The sequence below is a fragment of the Colletotrichum fioriniae genome, assembly GCF_027942845.1.
Source record: "Colletotrichum fioriniae strain IMI 355084 chromosome Unknown scaffold_11, whole genome shotgun sequence".
NCBI classification, from domain to species: domain Eukaryota; kingdom Fungi; phylum Ascomycota; class Sordariomycetes; order Glomerellales; family Glomerellaceae; genus Colletotrichum; species Colletotrichum fioriniae.
In genome coordinates this window covers 261,977-289,431 of record NW_027076847.1, presented here as the reverse complement: position 1 = coordinate 289,431, position 27,455 = coordinate 261,977, and the positions used below count along the sequence as shown (strand labels likewise).

General features: G+C 53.6%; 1 protein-coding gene across 1 annotated transcript; it reads right to left on the bottom strand.

Annotated features, from left to right (window-relative positions):
- Window positions 1–7,696: 7,696 nt before the first annotated feature.
- N0V96_008712 (uncharacterized protein) lies at window positions 7,697–10,444 on the bottom strand (the record flags this gene model as incomplete). Its single annotated transcript, XM_065758431.1, has 3 exons — window positions 7,697–9,929; window positions 10,131–10,283; window positions 10,431–10,444. The coding sequence occupies 3 exons, from the start codon at window positions 10,442–10,444 to the stop codon at window positions 7,697–7,699; spliced, it is 2,400 nt and encodes a 799-aa protein (XP_065612824.1).
- Window positions 10,445–27,455: the final 17,011 nt, after the last annotated feature.

The following is a 27,455-nucleotide window of genomic DNA, read 5'->3' as shown; positions in this document are numbered from 1 at the left end:
CGATAATGGCAAGGATGAAAGGGGAGCACGGGAGCAACCATAGGTTTTGCGGTAATAATCTCGAGCACAGAAGCTTACGGGAGGGGTGGACGACTCGGCCGTCGAAGGACGACCTTCAAGGTGGTTTCGTGGACAACGTTTATTAGCCCGCTTGGGTTGAACCTTATCCCCTTGAGGTTCTCACCCAAAGTAAGCCACAACGAGACCCAGCAAAGCTAGAAGATCGCAGGGTGTCAGTCTGTCAAGGCTCACAAAACGCCTTGGGTCAGGACACTACCTACTATCCGGAATCACGATAGGAAACAATCTGCTCCTTGAGAGATGGCAATTCGTAGCTCCATGACGATACCCCCACGACTGACATCTGAAGAAATAGCCAAAATACTTACTCACCTTTCCCCCTTCCCCCTTCCAAGAAACTCCCCCAAGACCTATTCGCGAACCTCAAACGACGGAACGACATAGTATCAGAGCATGGGCCCCGTAGCGAGAGTCTCAAAAACGCAGCCCTCCCTCCTTCTCAGCATCATTTCCGCCACTCGTCACTCATCAGGACCTACACACGCCATCCCGCGTTGCGATTCGATCCAGCTCGGTGTAGCAGTCCGGCATGCCCATGCATCTCTCACTTTCTGCATCATCGTTTTCGGACGTTGACAATCGCCCTGGGGAAAGGGGGGGGGGGGTATTGCGTCGACAGAGTCCGTAGGCACCGTCCTCGTCCTCGTCCTCGGGGCCGCGTACGTCTCTGCTTCCGTCACTTGTGTCTAATAGTTCCATCAATGCAATTCCTTTGGAACCTCCTCGCTATTATCGTAGTTGTATCGTCGTTAATCGTGTCGTCGTCGTGCTCCGTCGTCGCCCAATTTGCGTCCAGTACCTCCCACCCCTTTCCCGTCCGTCCCTACGCGACCTCGGGCGTCAATCCTCGTAAACAAGTTCCCATCCAAAAGGAAACGAATCCCATCCTTCCAAACACTCTCACTCCCACCTCGGTCGCAGTTCCAATCCATGGACTCATTCAATCTTTGACTTGTCGTAGTCTCGCACTCACTCCTTCCCCAAAAACGTCGCCCATCGACACCTATTCCGCAGAGCGATTCCTCAACTCGCACGAAAACAAGAACAGTCACACAATTAAAGGCACAGGCACGAGTGCAAGAGAAATCACTAGAGTTATAGATAAAAATTCTGATTCTCTTATGTGGCAAAACCCCCCCATCCTCTCCCGCCGGCCGTCCTACGCTCCGAAACGTCGCGGAGGTGATAGAAACGGGCAATGACGTACGGCCGATCACCGCCGATCACCATTCGCCTCCTCTCACCTGAAAAGTAACCTCAAACAAATGGCATCAATCGAATTCCAACAAAACATTAATGACATTGCAAAAAGAATAGAAATTTGACAATTACCATTACCAGACCGAATCAAATCCCAAAAAATTAATTGAATTGAAAACCAAAACGGGCCGATTCGGATAAATGCAGAAAAAAAGAAAAAGAAAAAAAGCTTTGTAAACTGCCATCCCCATACCGAAAACCACGCAACAAAAAAAAAGGTCAACAAAACACCACAGATTTCCCCGCTTCTTGCAAACGGTCGATCTGCAGATCTTGTGCTCTCGTTCGCCGTCAGAACCGTCTTAAAGAAAGACCGCCACAAAGCGATCCGGGAGAATCCCTGCCTTTCACGCTCATCTGTCGTCCATCTCTTGTTCTTTCGCAAAGCTTCTGAAACGTCCCATCGTCCACAGAGTTCTGTCATCCCCAGCCTACCATAGGCTTCGATGTGAACGTGCCGAGGCCGCCCCTCCACAGAACCGTGTCCGCCGATCCCCGCCACTCAACGTGCCTCGTCGCCGCGCCTGTCAGATCAGATCCCCCGGGCAACTCTGTAGAGCTTGCAGAGAGAGGTAGGGTGGCGAAATGGGGGAAGCATAGAGAAAAAAGGCACATCTCAGCCCTAAACTCAATGCCACTCGGCATACTGCAACAGCTACCCGTAAAAGGCATCTTCCCACGGCGATCGTGTTCCCATTGGTGCTCCTGCCACACGATCACCGTAGCATTCCAGGTGACAGAGGCCGCAGATCTGAATGTCGTTCCGCGCGACAGACCTCTCCAACGGTCTCTTGTGGTGATAGCTGCCCTTTTCGCTGCAAGAAGAATTTGCATTCTCCCTGCAGATCGCGGTAACAGGTCAGGGGAAGCTTCATCCTCGTGTGGCGACAGCTCGCTGCCTGGTCACCTGTGGCATCCTGCCCGCTGACTTGTGAAAACGCTTGTCTCCGCTGCCTCAAGGGCTTCTCATCCGCTTGCCACCTGTCCTATAGGGAGCAAGACCGATTGTAGGTGACACTGTGGGCACTGATACGTCCTCCAGGTCCCGAAAGGGAGCGCTTGCACCCACAAGGAGCCAGTTGGCAAGCGAGGATCGCCGTCTCGGCTGTTGTTCTACAAGGGGAATGCCCTCATGCAGCAGGTAACAGGCCAGTGGATGATAAAGAGGATGTAAATCGCGAGATCCTGCAGCCCTAGCCCCTCCTCGCCTCCGGCCCTCTCACTCCTCCTTCACCCTCGCCCCCCACGTTCCGAGCCAAAGGCCAGAAAGGGTGTGGAAGGGGAACACCGCCACGAACTCGCGATCTTCCCTCACAACAGAGCTCTCAGGTGTGGCAAAAGCCTCAAGTTACCGCTTCAGGAAACTGACAGGCCTCATATGTTGTTGCCATTGGCTCACCGTTGACGTTCCAGCGGCAAGACAAGCGTCACTCCGCTACCGAGTAGAGAAACCTAGTCCCTCACTGTGGCTGGAGAGGAGGCGGAGGACGGGGTAGGGAGAAACGAGGAAATAAGAAGGGGATCCTTACCTCTAAGTCGTGTTATCCTGTTGTCCTGGAGAAAGAAGGGAGTCGTAAAGCAAATTTGAAAAAAAGAGACAAGGCATTGTCGGTGCAAGAGCGTGGAGAGGGCACCTCAACATCACCTCCATCAGCAAAGAAAGCCGCGTCGAGCGTTGGTCCTTGGGGCGTCGTTGACTCTTATCCTCTTCAACTTGGCGAGAGTCCCTTGTGGCTGGGTCCAAGGCGTCCCTCTTCTGATGGAACCCCTCCGCCATGCCTCCCGAGTCCCGAGCCCTCGTGGCACCCCTATCCTCGGCGATCCCAAGAGTCTGGAATCATGTAGGGGTCTTGCCACCCAATGAGCGGACCGGATGTTGGCCTGATAGAAAGTGACTTCTTCCTAACGAGACCCCAAAGACACTCACCCCTGGGGCGCCCACTGCGTCCGACAGCTGCAGAAGCCGCACCTACGCACGAACGCCATTTGTTTCCCCCGTCCGTCCCCCTTCAACTGTGGCGAGTGCATCTGACCAGAGCCAGTCAGAAGTCGTACCTCTTCCACACCTGGCGCACACCCCCCGAGGAAGCAGCAGCTCAGCCACTTCAGCCACGCAACTCTCCACGCATAGCGGTTGACCGCTCGAAGTGTGGCTCGCCTTTCAAGCCACATGAAGCAAGTGATCGACATGTTCCGCACAACTTGTGGCGGACGAGGTCGAAGCCGAACAGAGGCCTTAGACCCTCCGCTAAAACCTAATTGTTTTACGCGAAGGGGGCTGAACCCTTGGCCAGCTGAGATGTCATGGTCTTGATGAACCTGACTGGATACTTCCCCTGAAGAATGATGCGACTTTGAGATATAGTTTGCAGTGATCTTCATGCCACGGAGGATCATGGGCGCCCGGATTATCGACCTGTGGCACCAACTGTGGCTAGTAGCCGCGCAATCATGGCGCATCCTGTCTCGTCACAGACGCACAGAGGTCATCTGGAATGCAGCTGCCCTCCTTTTCTCTGCATGAGGTATCTTCGTTTTCAATAGACGCCGCAGAAGCAAGTGTGACAAGGCTGTCTCTCCGAGGTCTCTCACAGCTCGTTGGGTCCAGATTCTTCTGCCTAGTCCTGGAGACGCTCCCTTGGTCGACGATGATCAGCGTGCAACCGCTCCGATTCGGGAAGCCGGTCGAGCCACTCCCTTTGGACAAAAAGTCCCAGTTTCTCTCGTATCTTGAGCCACTCAGAAGCGTCTGGCAGACGATTTGGGAACTGATCTGTGGCGAGTGCTCTCCACCATCTCTAGGCCGTGACTGGCACTCCATCTTCCAATGTACTGGTACTTGGAATGCAGGACCTGTGGCTTCACCTGCTCGCATAGACCTTCATCGTGCACTCGTGCCGCTGCATGATGCAGACCCTTGAAAATCATTGACTTTTAGGCGCAGAGACTTGCATCCGCGTCTTCGCAGCATGGTATGAGACGCGTGGCCGTACAAGTGCTTGCCGCTGCTTTTCTGTTGTTGCTTTTCTGTTGTTGGGTGATTTGATGTGTACAGCTCCATATCCTTAGACAATGTCTAAAGAATTTGAGACATTATCAGGCTCTGATGAAAGTTGGGCAATCTTCGAAGTACCCCTACGCTTGTAACATTAGCAATGGGACATGGGGTCGCATGCGACCGGGGCCGAATATGCTACCGTTACCATTAGCCGCAGGAGATCGACCTCGTAAGGCGAAAGCCTCGCTTTCCGCATGTTAAAGTCGTTTTCTGACCCCGAATTCCCCGCAAGCAGGCAGGCCCTTCTTGGAACGTATCTGTCAGGAAAATTCAAGACTATTGGCGGAATGCGACTCGAGTTTCTCTGCGATGTTGTTAGATTTATTGGGTTTGGCGTCTTTCAGTGACAATCCCACATGACCAGACGGTATTTCGATCACAAATCCTCGCCTCGGCATTCTGAAATATCAGGCGGTTGGTGCCGAAGACATCGGATTGAAAGATCAACTGGGAGATCTAGCAACTCTCAGTCTGCTAGCGTAATCCGATCCAATCCATTCGTCTCTATGCGTGCTCTAGAGACATAACGTCGTTTGAGGGCTTGTCGTTTGCCATCGTCTGGTAAAGGTTTCATGCGGCCTTATGGTTGCGGCCGTACAAGAGGCCGGTCATTCATCTTGCAGCTCTAGCCCAGGGCGGCCTCCATGACAGACACCCTAGGTCCAGACTATCGAGGTAATATGCCTGTGTTTTGATACGGCATCGCTTTTGTTGAGATGATACCATGATACGTAGGCGATCGATTCGTATGAACATGGGTGGTTGTCTTCATACGCTGGTGTCGTGATATCAAGAACTTCGAGGTTAAGTCGTTTGCTGCTTGAAAGTATCGACCAACAACCTTCACACCCCCCAACCACAAGTTCTTCGAGGTAGCCGAGCAACGCAGCATCCAACACGTTCATGATGGGCCATTGTAGTCGTAGGTAGTCGCCCATCTTTGGTCCTGTGGTGCGTCGCTTGCGCCACATGTGGCTTCTCGGCCTCACGGCACGGATATGCATGTGTAGGTCGTCTTACTAGCTAAACTTTCAAATTTTGACTCATGTTTGGCTCATCCGAGGAAACTTCTTCGAGCGAATTAGACAAGAGTCCATGGCGCTTCCAGGCCCTCGAAACACGCAAGCACTTGCCACATCATTAGTGGCTCGTGAATCTCAAAAGGCAATGAGAGGCGGCGATCGCTGTGGCTTGACGTAGAGCAATGAGGGGGACTGTCGGGCGGCCTCGCGAGGTATATTGTACTGCGCCGATCATACGGCATGGCCGGAATCCGGCCGGTCTGTAGGTGTCTCGCCGGGGACATCGGAGGAATGGTCTGCTGACGGATCGGACGAAGTAAGCAATTGCCCCGCTATTCGTCAGTCGGTGGCCGCGGGGCTGTCGGGGTATGTCGCGAAGGACCCCTTGTAGCGCATGAACATCTGATGTGCCTTCCATCCATACTGAAAGCACTCGATAGGTTGTCAAACATTTTGACTAATTCGCTGACCGAGGCATGTTGGTTGGGTGATCGTTCACCCCCAAGTCGAGACTCCCGATCGGAGAATCGCAGCATCAAGTATCAATCAGTGGTACTCAAGCAGCTGAACGGACGGCGATCAACGGAATTGGGTTGCGATCTTAGCACGCGGGGGTCAGAAGAATTGGCCACTCTTCTAACCATCGAGCCTGAGAAAAGCGGCCAATTCTTCTGACCACCGCGTGCCTAGATAGACGCCTGTCGTCTCAGCCTTTGCTAACTGCTTGCCCAACCTTTGTTATCTTGGTCGCAAGAAAATAAACTTCGTTTGGCCCCGTTTCCTTGAAAGTTGTATCTTCTGCTCCGGTTGGCTGGGACTGTGAGCAACATGAACTGTGGGGGTCAAAGCTCGTAGGAATTAGTTGATGCCGTATTCACGAGCCCCAATGTCCGATTCTCTTCTGATTTCACCGAGGACCAGCGCGACAATCTGGATTTGAGTCCCAGGCGAGAGCCTCGATCACGTTCAAGGGTACGAATACGCCCGGATCCCGTCGGCGCGGCGCGGCGTCAGGGCGTTGGAGCGTTTCCTCCCAAGCAGGTCGTAGTGGGACCGATCGGACGGAAAACGCTGTGTGGCTGGAGAAAGCCGGCCGCCTCTCATCGACGATGTCGTGGTCTCGGTGGCCGTATTCCAGGGTTATCCCAGGCGCGGCAGACCGAAACTTTGGATCCGTCCTTATTGCAAAAGGGAAGTCCCCGCCCATGTTGTTCGATTATGATGGAGCAACCGGACCCGCGATGACAGTGGTCTAGACCGTCGACGGCGCTAGTCAAAGTACACTTCGACAGCGGTTTCAACGCCTCCCCGGTGGCTCCCACGGTCGAAATGAGCGCTTCCCACGCGAGATTAGCCACAGCACGGCCGTCTTCCAATCATCGTGCACAATGACCTAAACGGCGGCTTCTGTGTCCCAGTCAGTAATAACCGCCTTGCATGACCTATACGGAACCGATATGAGCACTAGAGTTAGCCAGTGTTTCTGTGGTTCGGTTTCTCGGGCCTGGCAATCTAAATTCGAAATATGCTTGATGCGGGCGCTGCGATAAAAATGCAAACTTCATGTAAATGCCGTAAATTCTCTGTTCCCGGATAGACCGAAGGAATCAGCGGGTATGTTGCTATGGTACAAGCCGCAATGCATTGCAGTGCAGGGAGCTCGTCTCTATCAATGGTGCCCTCCAATACTTGCGTCACTTCGTTGGCCAAGCTACATGGCTCCTGAGCGCTCAGGAAATAAAGACACACAATGTGTTGCCTCGAACAAATGAAAGACAGAGTATTGGGTACCAAATAGTAGGGTAAAACGTAGTGATGCGCGAAATGAAAGAAGAGAATGGGAAAAGTCGCATCAGAGGCCATTGGCAAGGTCGAAAGGGCCACAGAAGTCCGGGTTGTCTGTGAGTTCTTCTTCGCCGTAGGTCTGCCCGTCGCGTTTCCGACGAGCCTCTCGAGAGTGTGCCGAACGGCCCTTGTGGAAGGGCGGGATATCTTGTGTGTTTTTTGCTGCCCAGGATTGCCCATAATGACCCAGATCTAAATACCCAAATCATAAAGTCGCCCACGATTCGTGTGGCGAGAAGCGTTGAAAAGAAGAAGCGGCCCATCCAGGGACTTGGTATCTCAAAATCAACAACGCCTTCGGAGCGATATTCCAACCATGCGTGTGCGAGCGCGTGTATGCCTATGCCAGCAGAAAGAAAAACGAAGCCCGTCCCCAATCCGAATCCCATCCAATTGTTGCCGAAGTAGAGATGGATCCAATTATGTGAAATTAAAAGTTAAGGCGCAATTCGAAACCGCCTTGTGCAGACGATTGGTCCATGGCGTCGCCATCGCTTGTGTCGACGGCCATGTCCCATTCGCGTTTGAGCTGGCCGGGGTTTTCGGGCAAGATCTCCTTGATTTCGAGCGTCATGTCTTGGCCTTCTCTGAGTTCTTGGATGACATCGTCGTCTATCTCGACCTCGAGACCGCGATCGAGGACGTGGACTGTCCGCAGAATCTTCGAAGGGTCCAGGTTCCACTTTGCAGCCACACGGTAGTTAAAATCTTTGAGATTCCTCTGGGCCAAGTAGATGGCCCGGTAGTACTCCCGCTTCTCTGGCTCCATTGTGTTGGGTCGAAGAATGTAGAAGCAGGCTGCGGGCTTCACCACGCGCTCTGGAGGGGGACGATAAGCTGGGTCTACTCCTAGAGCCTCGATCCAACCGCTCAAGTTGCCCGCATCGTCTGTTTTGGTGACCTTTGTAGGTTGGTCTGACCCTTGCCGGGAAGCAGGTTCACCAGAGCCCTCGCCCTCGAATCCGGTCCATTGACGGTTGGGAACAACCGAAGCCTGAGACGCTAGTGATAGGGAGCTCGGTGAAGGTGATACCAGAGACGATCCGGCAATGGAACTGCGGCCACTCCGTGCTTGCCATGCTGGTCCTTCGCGGGATTCTACCTTGGCAAGTTCGCCTTGCTCTCCGGGAAGCGAAACAGGGTGCAGATCTGGATCGTCGAGTTCTTCACCGCGTAGGTACAATACGCTCACAGGTCGGGTACTGGTAAACATATCCTGCAATGTTTGGAGCTTGAAGTGCAAGTCTTCTTCGAGAGGAGGGCGAGTTCCGGCCCCAGCTGAACTGGTGGAGGACATGGACCAGGTTCGCTTGTGTTTCTGAACCTTGCCGGGTCGCTGATCTGCACCCTTGATTTGAGCTGCAGCGTTCGACCTCTTGCGCTTCCCAAAGTCTTTCATGCCGCTTTCCGCTTGGGTTATCTGTTGCTTGAGCTTATCGATGGTCTTCTTGACATGTGCAACATCGTTGGAAAGCTTCCGTTCGGCACCGTGGTCGCGGAATAGCTTCACCTTGCAGAAACAGATCTCCGGGTTGGCATCGGCTGCTGGCTGCGCGGTGTCTATCGGGAATGTGCTGGTCTTGGTGCAGAGTCTTACTGGAATGCCCTTAACACCCTTGGAGTGGCTAAAGTCGGTTGACAAAAAGTTGAAGCGTACGGCAATGTTGCACTCCGGGGCGCCGTTGATGCCGGGGGTCCAAACTACGGAAAACCCGTCAAAAGAGGATGATTCCAACTCAACACGGGTTCTCTTATCGTCGCCTTCGGTCGGCTGGCCTGCCTCTACATATTCCACGGCCTGCAGCTTTCCGCCTCGTTGATGGGCTTCGTTTGTGCCTCGTCCCTCTTTCCACAAAGCCCAGCAGACGCCGGGCTTCTGTCTTTGCTGCTCGTCTTCGAAGGAGATCCGGACAAAAGTACGGAACTTGGTCCCCGGGGCCACAGGCATTGTAGCATTGGTATCGACAACAGACAAAGAGTAAGCCTGGCCCTTGTTGAGATACGTGACAGGAATCTCATCGGCATGTTTGATCATGGCGGTAGGGGCATTCAAAGTAGCGTGAAACCGGAACTTTTCAGCAGATGGTGGCATGACCGCGGCCATGGGCATGCCTCCGAACTGACGTCCCTGGAAACCTACCATGGGCGAGTTGTGAAATGCGCTGTCGATAGAAGCCATTCGCTCTTCAGATGGATCAGAGTTCATTGGCGATCCATCTTGCTCCATAGTCTCGTACCCGGTGTCTTGATGAACAAATGACGAGGGGGCGAAGGATTGCTGGTGTGCCGGAGGCTGAATAAAAGGATTGAAGGGTTGTTGAAACTGCTGAGGGTGGTGCATTCCTTGCATTCCCTGGAACCCGGCGAGATCCATCATAGGCTGCCCAGCATGCATTGCGCCCTCAGATGTAGGCATCGACAGAGGGGTCCCGAGACCCATGCCGAGCCCTAGGGTAGGTGTGTGCAAGTCACCGGCATGGGGATGGTAGATGGTGTTGGTGCCTCCCGGCGTGGGAGTGTAGTAACCGGGCGGCGCATTGGCGAAGTTGGTGAAGGAGAAAGAGTTGGGGTCAAGCAGCGATGGGGTGAACCTCCATGGTTCATTCGTGGCTCTGGGCGTTGGGTCTTGATCCCTGAAAGCTTCATGGCTGAGGCTGTGGCTTCTACCGCGAGTATGATGTTAGCCAGAGTCGGATAAATCAAGCATCTTTTTGGGAAGTAATTCTGCGCATAAGTCCTCCTGATCCACACGTGGGCAAGAATACCCCGCGTTTCTGCCTGGACTCATCCCGGCGGGCGCGGCCGGGTGCCGCAGAAGCAACGGCAAAACTCTAGGAAAGGTTCACGATGATACTTGTACTGACCTTTCTTGAACACCCGGGATGGACGGGACCATGCCCGTATTATCAACGGCGGCACTCGCGGCACCGACTGGGGCCGTGGTCGTAACAGCTACCTCAGGGAACTGCTTTCGAAAAGTGGCCAGCAGTTCATCGCCAGGTTTTTGGGCGCTTGTTCTGTGAACAGGCACACGAGTCAGCACATGTCCGGGCAGGCGCAAAAAAGGTTTCGAGATGGCGCAACGACGCGCGCATCTTGTGCGGGGAGCCGGGCTGCACAGCTATTTTTGTCGGCGCATAACGACAAAACATGGCAGAGCTTACCTTTGGCGAAACATCTTGATAGCAGATCTGCGCGCTGCCTAGTGACAGCGATACCAAGTTGGTGTTCAGTAGTTGCGGGTGGTCTCCCAAATCCAGTCTCTTTCTGGCGAGCGATCGAACGGTCCGAATCCTCGCCCTCGTGTTGCTGCTTTGTGACGCCTGTCTTTTTTTTTCTTCTTCGTCTGCCGTGATTCAGCTGAGCAAGCCTGAACTTCCTTAACGAGCGTAGGTCAGGTGGGGGAAGGCCGAGCTTTGGCGCCTCATAGAGCGATCGAAAGTAAAAACGAGCGAATGTGTCGGTGATAGCGTCGCACGCGGTCGCGGAGCCAAAGGGGGAAGAAAAAAAAAACCCCGGTGCGAAATTGGTTCTTCAAATGGTGATGTGCAAGGTCGAATGGGCCGCTAGCAAAAGTCGAGAAGTTGCAGTTCGAGAGGAAAGACCGCTCCGGTATGACGTCCGTGGGGAGAGAGCGGTATATTAGAGGATGCAGTGGGTACCTGGTAAGTACGTTTGTGAAGCAAGGTGGACAGACAAGGATGCGCGGCGGAGCAACGATGGCCTAGATGCGCAGTGGGCGTTTCTGTCGATATTGGATCTGCTTCACCGAGGAGATGAATCGGGCGGATGTAGCGACTTGGTTACGAGGCGCAAACGAGGAGACCAAGACGTTGGCAGACAGAGACCATGCGCGCACCAGAGGTAACAGCAAGTGGTAGTCTGTTGGTTCGCCAAAGAGTCTCGAAGTCTTGGTGTGTGGTTTCGAATACGGCCCGTAATGGTGCGTTGCCTGGTACACAACCTGTAGCTCAAGGTGAGTAAATGGACGGTAGACACCACAGCGCGTGGGTAGGCGAGGTGTGCGTATTATGCTCCGGGGCCGGGAGAGAGGTTGAAAGAGTGCGCAAGAGCGAGAAGAGACGCGGCTACGATGGGAGGTCGGAACAGAACTTCAAGCAAGACGGGTAGATAGAGAATTCAAGGAAAGAGGGATGGATGGGATGAGCGGTATCTAATGTATGTATGTGTGAATGCGCGCTTGTAAGGCAGAGTAAGGCAAGGTAGAGAGAGGTCAGGTAAGGATGGGGGTGTGCGCGCGGGTTGAACGACGGTGCAGTGAGCCCTTTGGGCTGGGTCCTGGGTTGATGGGTATGAAGATGGATGGGACCTGGGTCTGGGACCTCCTTGGAGGAGAGAACTGGGGCCCTTGGGGCCTTGGGTTGATGCTGGTAAGGGCATGGGTGTGTGGGATATGGAAATGGGTGTTGGAAGAGATGGGTAAATGGGCATGGGTGAGGATGGTCGGGGGGATGGGTACCTGACGATGTGCTTGGGCGAGACTGCAAAGACAAGTAGCTGATGGTACGTACTCTTTTTTTTTTTCTTTCCCTCTCGCTTTTCTTTCCTCTGAGGTTGCGGTTGTGGAAGTGGGATGAATTGTGGAAGTAAGGTGAGCTACTTGAGGTCAGGCAGCAGCAGTAGTATTAGCAGCAGCTGAGTCGAGAGACAAAACGGAGGTGGAATGAGTTGCAAGATTGCCGACGTAGGAGGATAGAAGAAGTTGGCGATGGAATAGTAACAGAAGTGAGGAGAAGTCTGGTAGGAGGAGAAGGATGGAGAAGAAGGCCGGTATATGGGAGAAGTCTGGCGGAAGATATGAAGAAATCGCAGTGGGGTGTGTTTGTGATGTATCCAACGGAGGATTTCCGGCAGTAAGGTAAGGTACCTTTTACCTTTTCCCGCCTTGAGGTGGGTGAAGTGGGAGTTGAGCTGAGCTGACTAGAGCAATGATGCACGGCAGAGCGAAGCTGTGTAAAGTACGGATACGTAAGGTAAAGGGACGAATGTCAACTCAGGTATTATTACTCCGAGAAAGCAAAGTCGAGTTGCCCGGGTCGAGTGGGAGAAAGTAGATGTTGAGTATGAGGAACAAACAGTCGCTCGCTCCCTTTGGATCACAGCACCGTGAAGGTAAGGTAGGGTACCTATGTAAAGTAAGGTAAGGCAGGTAGAGAAACGCGTCGCACGGGGGAGGGAGAACCAGAAGGAAGAAGACGATATTGTCGGGTGCCATTGGATTGGATGTGTGATGTGTGAGGTCGGCCTGCTGCTGGAGCTGCCGCTTCCGCTGCCACTGCACAGCTGGGCTGGACTTTGTCCCTCGTTGGCTTTTCTGGTCGGGTCGGGTGGACATGCGAGGTTCCGACTACTTGCTGTCTTGCGTGAGACACATGGTTAGCCGAGGTAGCGGTACGTGTCTGTGAAGGTGGGACTCGACTTGCAGTACATGAGTGCCACTGCTTCTCCCCTTCCTGCTGCTGCTGCTGTTGTTCCCCTCGTTCCTGCTCACTCGAGGTAAGGTGAGGTGGTCTGGTCTGTACGTACTCCCTACTGCTACCACGACTGCGAGGTCGTGTGTGGGCAGGGGCAGGGCATGTCCATCGGCGGCTTCCTCCACTCGATCCCCCCTCCCTTGCCAGGCCGACTGTCCATCTCGAAAAAATAATTGTTAGTGCGCGACAATGAGCATTGTATCGTACCCCCCGCTCACTGGCCCCCCCGGGATGGGATGTGTCGACAAGGCTCATTTATGCACACGCCCCTCGTGCTCTTCAGAAAAGGGACGGCAACGGTTGTGCCAATGTCTTTCTTTCTCTCGCACCCACGTAAGGATACGTACTCCGTACCCCATCATCCTCACCCAGATGGGAGAGAGAATGAGAAAGTGCCCTCGCTGATGTGTACCAAGTACTGCAAAGTCGATGAGGAGTTTCGGGAAAGAACGAGAGAGGCGACCGATGTAAGGTAAGGTGAGGTGAGGTGAGGTGACGGACTGACCGAATCTCTCTGTTTCTTTCTCTCTCCCGTGACGCGCAGCTCTGTGGCCCCATTAGACCGAGGTCGAGTCCATCCTTCCAGTCCAGATGTATCCGTACCTTGCTCTGTTCCATTGAGTGTTGTCTGTGGCGCCCCAGCTTCGAATAGAGTCACCTACGTTATGCAAAGGGGGCGCGCGCATTCATCACCGCCAGTCAAGCCGCCAGACAAGCTCAACCCCGACGAGTGTGGCACCTCAATCGTGGCTCGAGCTCTTGCACTCTCCGATGTCTTTCTTATTTGGCCCAGGTGCTAGGTATTACGCAAGCTAAGGTGCAGAGTAGTGTATCTGTATCCATACCGACGGAATATAGCACTACACACAGCATCGCCTCTCTGCCGGCCGTTCGGTTTTGCTCTTCTCCTTCCCCTGCACAGTCAGCCGACACTTTTTCTAACTTCAGTAGACTCGGAGAAGAGAGATTCGGAGAGTGGGGGATGGACAGGGGGAGGAAGCCGCGCTACTCCGTCCCAGCGGCGACCTTTCCCATCTGACGTAGTTGGTTTAGCTGACCACTCTCTGACAGAGCCGATTAGTATGGCAGATTGATTGGGATCGCGGCTCGGAATAAACGTGAGAGGCAAAAAGACGTCGTCAGTCAATTAAGAAAAAGGTGCTGCGCAAAATGCAAAGGACCACAGAGTATGGATACCATCCACGGAGGCCTTGCTAGCATCTGCGACCTAAGTTGCGGATGCTAGTTAGTGAAGGGTAGTCGGTCCCTCATCTTCGGTTCTGCGGCGGCGCGGCCTGCCCTGGGGCAGTCGGGTGGTGTCTCGTGGTCGGAGGAGTTAGCCTATGCTCACTCTGGCTTGAAGCCTTCAACAGGCGGGAACGGGGAAACGCGCGAGTCTTGTCAGATGGCAGGCCCTTTCTGGGCCCTCTTCTGTCTGGATCGGGCCTGGCTTCATACCGATGTGTGCTTTCCCCTCGTGCGCGCTTGTGTCGTGCGGCCTGCGTGCCCCTTCCCACCCCAAGGTAAGGTAGGTAGGACCGTAGGTTCCGCAGCCCGCACGACGTTTGGTCCCTTGGGGCCCTTGGGATCAGATTTCGGCGCCGTCGCCGTTGCCGTGTGTCCCATCTTGGTGCTTGGCTAGCCCTGGTGGTCATTGTTGGCGAGCCGTTATCCGTGTGCAAGCTCAATGTAACGGGACAGTTTTCCCTCTCGAGCTTGAAGTACCATAAGGTAGTAGCCCATAGACTGGGTGCAAAAGGGAGAAGGAATGGAGATGCTCGGTGATGGATGGGGACGGGTACGGAGACGGAGGCACAACTTCGGCCAGCCAAGCAAACGCAGGCCACAAGCAGGTGCCTTCCGTTTCTTTAACGAAGCGATAGACATCCAGAATGATACATTGTTCATACGCACTATGGGCCTGAAGCGTAGGTACCTTACCTTATTCCGTGACCACGGCGGTTTTCCCCATTTGCACTTCGTACCTGCTCCCGTGTGCCGTCCAACCCTCGCTCCTTCTCATTAACCAATATCATCGGGGTCACTATTGAATCTCGATGTAAGGCAGTTGCTACACACCCAAGGGCTTACCACCTTCAATACTACATTGCTGACATGGGGAACTGAGGTCAGGTCAAGCACGAAGTAAGGTACTTTTCCCCTTCCTTCTTGTTGTTTACTTTTTGACCAGGGCGGTAAAACAGCCATGCCACATGTACCAAGGTAAGGGAGGTATACCTACTATAACTCTTCCTAAGGTACCTTACCTGACCTTATTCCGAGGCACCTTCCCGGAAGGAAAGTAGGAGGAAGAGATAGCGCACCAGTCAATTGCTCCCGCTTGCTCTTGCCATTTTCTCTCCAGCCTGTACTTCGTGCTCAGGGCAATACGGGTAATGGTGTTTTTCAAACATGGGAAAGCGGAAAACGCCCTTGCTCAAAACAGAAACACCACACATGGCAGGTGTGCGATGAAGGGCGCCTTACCGAAACTTTAATCGTCAACTGGGCACTTTGAACGGCGCCTTCCTCGCACCTTATCGTCAAGCATGGAAGGTAGTAGTCAGCATTACCTTGCCTGCTTCACTAAACAATGAGGTGTCTCTCTGTCTGAGGGGGCCTGGACCACTTACGTACCTTAATAGGTACCTTACTGAGCTGAGATGAGCTGAGCATGCATCGCACCTCGACCTTTGCGGCGGCTTGCTCTTTCCCCCATTTCCTTGCGCTCAGTTGGGCTCGTTCGCTCCTGCCTCACAACTAATGTACTAAGAACCTTGCCTTCCAGCGGAAGGAACTGAGAATGAGTGCTTTCCGGGCATGTTGCGCAAAAGTCACCTTCAGGCTTCCAGGATCTCTTGTGAACGTCAGCTCCACGGGACTCCCGTCCTCTTCAATCACATCATCTTCCCGCACAAGGTGTCTCCCTTCGCCCATCATATCGCCGCTGCCCTCGTCCTCGTCTTCCTGCGTCCGCCATCTCAATCTTCAAGAATACTGAACCCAACAACCTGCCAGTACCAGCGCCAGCGCCAGCGCCAGCCCGACCTCATCTTCATCTGCCCACACTGCCACAAGCCAATTTCCAGTTCTACGTTCATGCGCCTTTTTGTTTTCCCCATCCTCGCATTGGTATCTCCGTGTGCCATGCTCCCTTTGGCTTCATCATTCCCATTAACCCCGCCCCCCTGGCCCATCCTCCGTTGCTTCTTCTTCTTCTTCGTCTGCCGTCTGCCATCGGTGCCATCCATGCATACCTTATGGAGTACGGAGTATTCGTACACTCTTCTTCTTCCTCGTCCACAGGCCTCATCCTTCTCCTGTTAGTCTGCCAATGCGCCTACCGTCACAGTACTATGTGGGCTCGGTGGGTATCGTCTGATTAAGGCGTCGTCTCTTGGATCGGTCCTTTCTTGCGCCATCGCGTCTCTGACAGCTGGATGCCCCATGCCGGCGGCGCCGCCCCGAGAAAACGTTCAGCAGTGCCATTAGGCGCCGGAGCTTTGTACAACTTCGTCTCTCAAGATGCTCACCGGTGCGGTGCGTCCATTGTGTGTTCTTTGCACAAAATCTCCATCGTATTACTGGACTCCAAATCAAACATCTGCATCACTCTTCGGGCACACCTTGTCTAGATTGACCCAAGCCGCCCAATTGCCTTGGGCTTCAACCAGTCATTCCGCTGAAGGACGCTCGCAATTCCCCCGTCTTTGCTTTTTTTTTTTTTCTTCTCGATCAATTTCATCCGGTCACTCAAAACAATCTGCCAACCCCCCCGGATGCCTCGTCCAATGCTTCAGACGCACTCTACAGGGCGAACTAATACCGCACCATCCGTACGGGTACATTCCATCAACTCTGCTTAGCCGCTCTGGTCATAGGTACACTGCTAGTAATCACAAATGGTCAGTGGACAAAACAATGTATGGATACCACTCCATTCATACCGCAGCACGCGGCTCGGTGGCTCTCGAAGCCCTCAACCCTGCGATGCCTTCCAAGTTTGGTCGAACCGTTCATCCCCGTCAAACCTAATCCGCGGACCGCCACCTCAAACTGCACGCTCAGGTATTCGTACTCCGTACTCCGTACAGCGCTTGACAACCCAATTCTTGCCAGTATTCAAAAATTGCTTTTTTGTCACAAGCAGTCGTGGCAGTCAACGGCCTACCATCTACCGCCCAAGAATCAAGTCGGCTTGTACCAATACTTACACCACCACACCACACCACACCCATTGGAGAGGTATTGGGAGATGGCGAAGGCGAAGGATTGCCACAAGACCCCTGGACCCTTAAGCCGTGTGGCTGTGCAATCTCCGTTTCGCCCCTCGCCGAAGCGCCCTAGACAAAGTGGAGAGCTGCCGAATCCCAATCGAGCTATGTCATGACGGCCAGTGTCCGAAGATAGAGACTTCTGGGTCATTTGACAGATCGCAGGATATACGAAAACGGTCATGCCCGATTACTGCTGCCGTTGGAAGGACATTGAGCTGGCCGTGGGCTTGAAGACTAGGGTCTTCGGGGATGCTCGTCTGAATGCGATCCCGAAAGATGGGCTGTGTCCGCTTGTTGTCGGCCAACAACGACAACCTCAGAGCTCATCCAGTCGATCATCGCTTCGACGGCTAAGCAGGCCGACACAAGTCGCCGGCGATACCCCACGCCCAAGGCTCGATGAAGCCGGGAATTGATTCAGAAGCGGCAATGGTCTCGGATCGCATATTGCAACAACAGGCCCTTGGGATGTCTCCTTTTTGCCTGGCGGCGATTCAATGTCTTCACTAGTGAATGCAGATCTCTGCCCGGCATGCCGCACCGCCCAAACCCCAAGTAGCTTTCTTGATGACAACCACGATTCAGCGATGCGATCAGCACTGCAATCGCCAGCAAAATATACGCGATATCCGGGCAGCGAGCACGATACACCCCTGAACCCCCTACTAGCAGTCTCTAATGGACGGACGGCTGTTGGCTCCTATCTCGGTCCTGATTTACTGGCGGTGTTGACTCCGAACTTCACATCGTTCGTCGGGTCAATCGCGTGTCCTTTGCATACAGTATAATTTCAGAGCGAGGCTGTAGTGGCTGCCACTATGCAGGTATGCTCAGTGTTTCAATTCCACCTCTTGCAGGCTCGTTGATTCGACATCCTTGGTTGCTCGCTAAACGGTGGCTTCGGGCCTGATTATCCTATTCCAGATGACTGGCCTTGCCCACCGTTACGCACCATCTAGTGAACTCTAAGTGGCGCTATCACAACGTCGCCAACGTTCTGTTAGCCTGGCGCGCCGTTGTCGCTACTAGACATGACGAGTGTTACCCGCGCGGGACACGGCACGTGGCATAGCTCCCGTCCCGTCCACACGCGACAATTGGTTGCCATTATTTTTCAAGGCAGATTTGTGTTGACGCCATCCCGATAGTTACCACATCCGACATGGACAATACGCTTTTACTGAAGACTTGCGGCGGCACAGCACTGGTAACTATGGCCGGGTCATCGTGGCAGTCATATGAATGGGGCAGAGTCATTTGGCGATACCGCATTGAAGAATCCGTCAGTCCGATACCTCGATACATCGAAGGCAACGCGGCAATGTATGTATCCACATTCATCGTGCGGGATACTTCAACTTGGCCGCCTACTACGTAAAAGGAGCATACATCGTATATTGGCCCCCAACGGCTCTCTGTTGGCGTGGAGCTTTATTTCGAATGGCAGATGATATTGACAAGGCGTGTTGACGTCATTTTCCTGGCCAGTGAGTTCCCAGATGCACCTCCAAAGGCTTACTCGAGTCAGCTCAATCCCCATGTTGAAATGCAACCAAGGCTTCGGAAACGAGAATTGACGAGGATTCTTCCGGGCCGTCGTCATATCCACGGCACAGTACTTCTTGACTGTTTCGTATTTAGCCTCTTTGAGCATCGAAATGGCCCGAAACACCGCCAGACTCAAACGGTCCGGATTTTGAGACGACGCGGCATTCTTCACAGCCATTTCGGGATGCCGACTCATCCAGAATCCTTCAAGTCGTATCGAATCAAAGCAAGAGAAACGTCTTTTGACGATGGGTATATGGCTCCTTTCATTTAGATGTCCTCGGGAGATTACAAGGCGACCTCCAGGGATCCATTGAGCGACTACCAAAGTTGGGCGCCGACAGATCATTTCCGACTCGGACCAGTAGCTGTCAAGAGACGAGACTTACGCTGCGATCCTTGTTTCATCTAAGCTTATTCACTTTACCGCACAATTCACTAATTACTACGAGAGCAAGCCTCGAGGCTAGAACACAAGAACCACAATCCTCAAGGCCGTCGCCTCAATGCTATTCTGGCTGGATTTTATGTAAACCCCAAACTTGGAGAAAGAGACGACTTCCGAGCGGAGTCTTATGATGAGCGAGAGAAATCGCGAACCAGGGGTTCCGAATTGAACGTCGTCAACTACTCATCTAAGTCAGTCACACTTCACGGGTGGGCTGAAAGAAGATCTACTGTCGATGCGAGCTTAAGCGATGGCTCAACTGCGGATGCAGCGCGACCTCTGCAGAGCTTGCCGACCATAACAACTTCCAGCACGTCCCAATAGTTCGGTGGAGGCACTGGATCCGCCTCAAGTCGTGACAGCTACAGGCCACATAGCTGCCCTTGCAGATGGGATCGCCGAGCTGCCAATTTGTTCTAGACGGACGTCAACGAAGCTAGCTCTCAGGAACATCTTCAGTGCACCACGCTAAGAAGAGTCCAAAGGAAGCTACTCAGATTTCCCTCGGGCTCCCCGTCCCTTATGCAGCATAGGTCCTCCATCAGTGCAGAGTGCTCGAGCCGCAAACTCTACGACAGGCCTCGACTTGGGGAAGAAGGTTGATGGAGGGCCAGACCGTCTCATGTCAAGCACGATCCCATGCCTAGACTCTAGACCCGAGTGTCTCGCGCAGCGGCTATGAGTCTGTGACTGTTCCCAAATTACCAGGGCGAGGCGGAGACAACGAGGGAAAAACTCTGACGTCATGGCGACCCAGACTCACCTCCTTACCCACAGGCTAATGTCGAGAGTTCGAAACACATCAATCACGGGGGCTACAAGCCTGCGACAACAAGCACGATACCTGGGTCTTTGGGTTCTGGAAGTCGATCTACATCCGTACCGAAGCCTCAAAAGAAGGGTCTTGTGAATGGTTTGCCGATTGGGCCAGGACCGGTTGGCGCCAATGGCCGACATGGAATCGAAATAGAAGCACTGGTTGTCGAGAGCAGGCCGTCGCAGCTGGCCTGCCCGTTTCTGATGCCGATCTTCGGCTCAGGATGCTGGAGAATTATCCATAGGCGTGGGAGTTCATCCCAGCACAGCTTTTAGGGGGCAACGACGAACCAATCGTCGCTTGCTTTTGTCATCAACTTCAACGGTGATCGTTCGGTTCCTGAGTACATCAATCCAACCGTTCGTCCCGAGGAGAATGGAATCGTTAGTCTACACAACAGAGTTTCCGCGACTTGACGAGATTGGACCGGGAAACCCCCCCCCCCCCCCCCCCCCCTCTAACAGAACGAGGCGGTCAAGCAGCAGGTCTTCCAGTCCAGGCCTGTGGGTGAAGTAGCAAACTTGTCGCCTACTCCTAACGCATAATGCTATTCTAATACGGCTGCACACGATACAAATAACGATTGCATCCAAGCGTCAACCAACCACAGAGTCGACTCCCAAAGGGTCTGCAGGGATCGTTGCAGTTCGGTGAATTCGCATCAGTATCGGGATAACATTGCCAACAATAAACCACAAGGATCCGGCCGTAAGGCTTTAATTGAGACCCAGAAACTCGCCAAACATCGGTAGTTGGGGTTCCCAATAATTTCCAGCTGTGCGGTTCACATTGCACACACCTCCCGTGGTTTGTGAATTACCTAGTTGATGAGAGGCGATCCTGGCGTACGGAAGAAGTTGCTCGCGTCTGTGGGATGGGTCTCGTGATCGAAGATACAGACATGCGCGCACCAGCGCATGGAACATGGGTGGGCAGACTTTGGTGAGAATTCGCCCCATTAACGTCGCCTTGTTGCCATCGCCAAATGGCGAATGCCTCACTGACGACATCGGTGGCCAGTCAAAATGGGCCTCGCAGCTCAGGTTGTGACTTTGATGGTTTTGTCTGGTGCCACTCAGATGGAGTCCAACACTGAAATTTTTCCTCCTCCTCTTCCTCCTGGGGGGGAGATCCGACGTTGATTTGGCACGGCGTATTAAGATGGACAGGACGGCATTGCAAAGCGCCGTATGCTGCTTTCAACCCCGGGGCTTTGGAGAGAAACAAACTGATGCGGGGCTCAGGACCCGCGTGTGCGTGCTCCATCTCCATTCTCCATCTCAGTCTCCATTCTCATCTTGGGCAAGGACCAGGGATGGTTGTCGATGTTGGAGGGCGCGCACCGCCACGGAAGAATGATGTCATGTCGTACTTGACGAAAGCCAAACAGAAGCAGAAGAGAAAAAACTGTCTTCACTGGGTTGCTATTTTCACCGAAGTACGGATACATTTGGAAAAGCGACGTTGACTCCACCAACAACATCCCACGATGGCACAAGCTCCATCTATTCCAAAGGCTCCAATGAACAGTCGTTAACACTCACGTATTCAGCCAACTCTCCGCAATGCAGCATCATTGCGAGTTGCGGTGTAGAAACCTCTGCGCCGCACACTTGATTCGTGGCACCGGTAGAGGCCAGCTTTGTGCTATTGCAATTGGAACTTGCATCAACAGTCGTTGCACAGAGAGTTGAAACAGACCCCGACAACACACGATGCATGGTTCTCTGTGTCATTGATAGAGTTGCGCGGGACATGTTCGAAACTCGCAACCCTGCCATCTGATGGGCTATACCTCCATCAGGCGAGCTTCCGAAAATGAGAGCGCGCTGAGCTTTCCTTCAGGGCCTCAGTGCAGTCACATTTTGTGCCATCCAAATGGGGATGCTGAGATGCCGCGAGCAACGTCATTCTCTCTAGAAACGGGGCCCCCGTCTTTGCTCTGCTCGGCCTGACGATGCATCGAAGTAAGGATATAGATACAGGGGGCGACTAGTCTCGGCGCCTCATTCTTCCCGGGACGCGGCACGAGTATGATGTGGCGTTGACTGATGGAAAATGCTGGGCCAGGCGAGTCTGCCTGAGCAGCAGCAATCACCAAGTTCTGCCCGCTACGAAGTACGGATACCACGAAACATAATTCCCTGATCAGTTGAACTTGGCCGGATAATTCACCGGGTGGATACGGACAAGGTCTTACCAGGCGAGATGGCAGAATACATTGCTAATGGGTATAGTGTATGGCTCCAGCGAGAGCTCCATGAGCTCTACCCCGGGATCCTGAGCTCGACCATGGATACCATGTCCAACCCAAATGCGAGCCCGCACTCAGCACTCAGGAGGTTGCCGACCCAGAGACGGCATTGCAACAGCATGATGATTATCTGTCAGATAATCATGCCCGGTAGGCATTTCACGCACATATCGCGCTAATAAACAGCGCACGGAGCGACCAGCAAGCCCTGAGTTAAAGCCCGCATATGCGGCGTTGAAGCCAGCTGCCATCGACCTCGCACGATGTTATCGCGAGCCACAAATCTCGCCAAGCTTTGAAAATGCAACGCTTCGGACCAGCTTGGGTGGGCGGCCGTGGTACAAACGGATAGAGAGTCTGGGATCATGGCATTTCTCAGCGCGTCAAAGTGGGAGGGCTGCCATGCATGTTTGCGGGGCCTTTGCACATGTGGCTTCGGAGCACGCACTCTTGGGGTAAGAGGATTTCAGCAGACCCCAGGGCGTTCGGTAGCGCCTAGTATAACGGTATAACCTCATGAGCGCTCATTGCTCAATGTCCGTAGGAGATTATGACAACTGATGGTGTGCATCCCAATCTGGGCACATGGTCGAAGCCATCTTGGGCCATCCCGCGCAACGGCGCTGGGGTACAGGAGGCTAAGTAGGAGACCACGGAGCCCTACCCAGCGATCGATACCAACCGTCGGTTGCTCACTAGTACGGTTTCTTCAGGGTCCTCGCATTCAGCGCCAAAGCAGGGGACCAACTGTCCAAGTCTAGCTGACCGTTGATCGCCGATTTCAGGGGGAAAAAAATCAACCATTTCTTTTATGCTTCTCTGCATACAGCGCCAACAATACCAGGTATTTGGTTGAGGGTCGCGGCAGCCACAGTGGAGGTGGGGGGCACAATGGTGGTGCTACATGGGCAAAGAAAGGTAGGCATGGATTCATTTCATCTCATAGTCGCCAGCAAGCTCCGTGGAGTCGTGGACTCTTTGTTCATCGAGATTGCTTCACGGCTTGCCTCGCGGTCAGCGTAAGGTAGTATAGGATCTCGTACCTTACTACTCTACTGTGGCCTGTAACTTCAATAGCTTGCCGAACCCTAAAGTCCCCGATTCGCAGAACGGCGACAGCCGCTCAGACTGCTGGCTATGACGGAGATTCGACAATATCGCCCGCCGTTAAGTGCCAATAAACCTGTCAAACTACGCTCCGACTGTGGCACACGAGTCAGTGGCAGTGTATGAACCAGAGAAGACATCTTGATGGGTTTCTCAGTCACCAAACAGAGGGGCTACACTACGATAATAGTCGCAGGCCCTGACCCGCCCTGGCCCATCATCCTGGAGCTTAATTCCAATCTTACCACATGCAACGCTGGGCAGTTGACGCAGGACACCCTCGGGGCTTGATCCCGCAGCCGGGGGGAGTGTCATATGGCCAATATGGTCGCAATTCAGTCAGTGGAGACACAAGGTTGCTGTCCGACGCGCCGGTGATGAGAAGCTTTCGTCAATATGCGTCAGGGCAATGTCTTGTAGCCGAAGCCGGTTGAGTTCGCCTGCTTGGGTTGAGGTCCACCTCACGTTACACTCGGAGACCCGGGGCACCAAGATGCGCTTTGCCGGACATGGGAACAAGGCCTCTAGGGACCGTTGTCATCCTCCCCGGAACGTGCCCTTCTCTCGGGACTAGGAAATGACGAAGCTTAGGGTTAACTTTGTAAGCGCCAGTTGACGAGGGTATCCGGGCGGAGGTTGCAACACTAACGGCGGCAAAAACAAAGTCGTGCTGTGGGCAAAGCGCAGGTACAGTTTTGTTTCCCTCACTTACACCGCATACGGCTACAAGCTTCACCCTCCAACGGGAACGTAGGGCGCAAAAAGTATAAGCGATTGACAAGTGCCGCGGAAAGCAAGTCCGACTCGTACAACAGCAACAAACCAACTCATCCTGTTATTGCGGATGGGTGGCGGACGTACGGATAGAAGCAATCTCACGGCCAGCAACTTGACTGGGATCCTGACAGTGGAGGTGACTCTCTCTGCCGTTGTCCACCGTGGTGGTCCTGGACGGCACTCACAGACGCTGACGCTGTGGCATCGGAGAGCATCCCGCGTGCGCCCTGTGGTCGGCCGGGATCAGGGTACAGATGGTGGATTTGCCCTAGGAATGCCTTTTAAGGGTCTCCACGGGCACCGCTGGGATGCAGCCATTATTGACGGTCACGTTTGCCCAAGAGAGAAAATTCGGTGTCGATCATGAGGTCATTGTCGATGGGAGGGGATGAAATTGCTGGAGGGGAGAAAAACTTTTCGATGGACCCTTCCATGGCGTGGGTCTTGCGGGGGCACACGGGGGGCCGGGCAGCAGTGTGTTGTGCGGTGTTTGGGGGGCACAAAAGTGAGATGGCAGATTGGTCCCTGACTCCGATGCCATGATCAAGGTTGGAACGAACAAAGGTTTGCACTGGGCTTGGGTATTGAGGAAGGGCGGGAAGAGAGGGAATTTGGGGGGGGCAGAAAGCGACGATGATCATTTCTCGACGAGGTAGGTTTCTCGATGGGTGGAAATCATTCAATGGAACCCTTGATCGCGGCCCCCCTGAGAAAATCATTGGAATTATATATATTTATAGAGGGCTGAGCCACGATGGAGGCAACTTGGGGAAGTATTGGAGGGGAGGCACTGACGTTATTCGCGTACGATTCTTGCAGATATCAGACATGGGGAGAGGAAAGATTGGCGTGTCTGGATACATGAAGCAGAGGCAGGAAAAGGGGGTTACAGGATAAGTTTGGTGGGTGGGAAGAGAGGCGTGAATAGCAATTAACACGCCCCCCGGTTCCCCGAGACGCATGTCCGACGTCGAGGATTCAGCACTCCCAGAGAGAACGTCGGCATTAGGCAAGGAGGGCCGTGAAGCCCGGTGCTCCTAGCCTCCGGTCGGTCGACCACGGGACTTTGCCACGCGTTGATCTCTCGTGTTCGGCCGGAATACCGGGGGGGAGGGAGAGCCACTTTCTCACCACGAAGCAACCGCCCGGGAGAGGAGTCCCTTTTTTATTTTGACGATAATGGATACACGGCGGTGCTTATTGGGCGGGGCGGGGGTTGTTGTTGTTTGTTGCTTTGTCGATGAAGCTTGATTCGGGGGGCGGGCTTGCGGCGGCGGCGCTCCCTCTTCGACTGGCATTGCTGGGTGGTATTTTGTTCCCTCATTCCTTCTTCTTCTTCTCCTCTTCCTCTGCCCACCGCATGCGATGCAACCCTTCAGGTGTACCTGTCAGTTGGAATGCATGGACTCTGGAGTGGGAAAAAACGGTTCAGAATGCAGATCTTCCAAGATTCCCATGGCGCCAGAGACCCTAGAGTTGGCAGTTGGAGGGGGGGATTATGCTCGTTTGAGGAGGTACAGGGAGGGCAGGATGAAGCTATACGAACTTACAAAATCCAAAAGCAAGGTCAGCCTCCAGGTCAGAGCCCCGGGTTGGTGGGTGGGTGGTGGTTCGGTGAGTCGAGTGCCGAATGCAGGTACGGAGCACGGGGGGCCACGGTTGTTGTCCTGCGGCGGCGCTGCGGATACCTTACCTTACCATCACTTTGACTGGAGTGGAACATTGTTGCATTCCTTTTTACGGCTTGAACACCATTCTGATATTGGATTTTTTTTCTTTGAGGGGGGTGAGGGGTCCGTCCGGGAGTGGTGATACTCTCGGGGGCCCGGGGATTGGTGGTTTGAGTCGGGCCTTGGAGGCGGCGAAAACTCTGAAGGCATTCACGAGCCATTGGGATCAGTTGTTTTTGTTCTTCCTCTCTCCCGCGACGACGATCAGATGCACGAAGGGTAGCATGTAAGACGGGGAATGAACGGTGGCTGTTCCCTCTCCTCCCCTTCTCCCCTTCTCCTCTTCTCGAAGCCCTTGACCGAAATTCCATGTCCATGATGAAGCTCGAGTCGATGAGATTTTTTCGGTGGATATTGAACTCGATGGGGGAAGTCTGATACCGAGATACCGGCGGTACATACGACGTTGAAGTATCCTTTCATTCTATTCTATCAGACCCCCCCATTCCCATTTTCATTTTCAATTTCACCCCCTTCCCCATGTTCACTCCTACTCACCGAGAGATGAGGTTGGCGATATGAAAGAGAAAGAGAGATGAATCGACGATCGAACGTTGAACCCCCGGTACCCCCTTCCCTCGCTCCTGATTCTACCGCAGTACTGCTGCTGCTCCCATGTAGCTTCCTCCTTCTCCTTCCCTTTCCAGGCTCCAGGTTCACTCCCCTCCCCCTTGGAAACACTTCGTACCATGAACCCACGAACGAGGGCCTTTGCCTTGGAGGTGGTGGAATCCTGGCAGGACCCTGAGATGGCCTGAGATGAGGGGTTCCTGAAGATCTGCAGCAACAGTAGCAGTGGGAGAGTATGGCGTAGTAGTAGCCGCAGCAGCAGGAGTAACGGCGGCGGGCGGGTGGGCGGGTGAGATAGAGGCGAGGGTAATATCAAAGTCTTCAATATTGGAAGCTGAGTTTTTTTGGAGGGGGCAGGGGAGATTCCGGTGAACCGTCGGGGGGCATCATGGATGAAATGTCAGAGAGGCTCAGGGGGACGCGGGAATGAGGCGGTCAGGGTGAGGTTGATTCACAGCCTCCTTGGGATGGGGAACGGCGCTGGGGAGAGAGGGAGAGGGGGGGCGTAGATTGGGTTAGGTGTAAGTGAGGTGGTCTCGTGATGGCTTCATGAGATGAGAGGCGTGTCACGGGAACGAGATGGACGTATGTACGCTTGGGTGCTGCGGGGGTCTGTGGGCTTTGCGGCTCTATTCAATGTCGTCTGCAGTGTGGGATTTGCGACCTCGTGACTGGGTTGAGTTTCCTCCTTTGAGCTCTGAGAGGCTGTAGAGAGACACATCTGCCTATTCGGCGCCTTTGTTTGGTTGAACTACCTTGCCTTACAGCTAGGTGGTTGAACTTGACGTCGACACGAGGTTGGCTTTTTCAATACTCGAGTAGAGATTATAAGTCAGGTTCTTAGTTTGCTTCTCGTTTCTGTGGCAGGGCTGAAGTCAGTACGAGTGGGAGAAAGGCTTGATTATGAAAGATGTTTGTACCTTGTTGAGTGATATGCTATGATTTATGAGATTTAGGTGCTGTGGTCGTATTTTTTCACTAAGCTTTTTGATTGATGTATTTGGCTAGTGTTGGATGAGGTCTTTGTCCTCGAGTTTGTAGTCTACGAATCGGGAGCCTTGAAGGTTGGTGCGATTGCCGTTACCGTTGCTGGTTTTCCTAGCAGTGGTTTGAATAATTGTGCAGCTTCACATGAGCTAAGCTATATGTTGCACATAGAACCATCC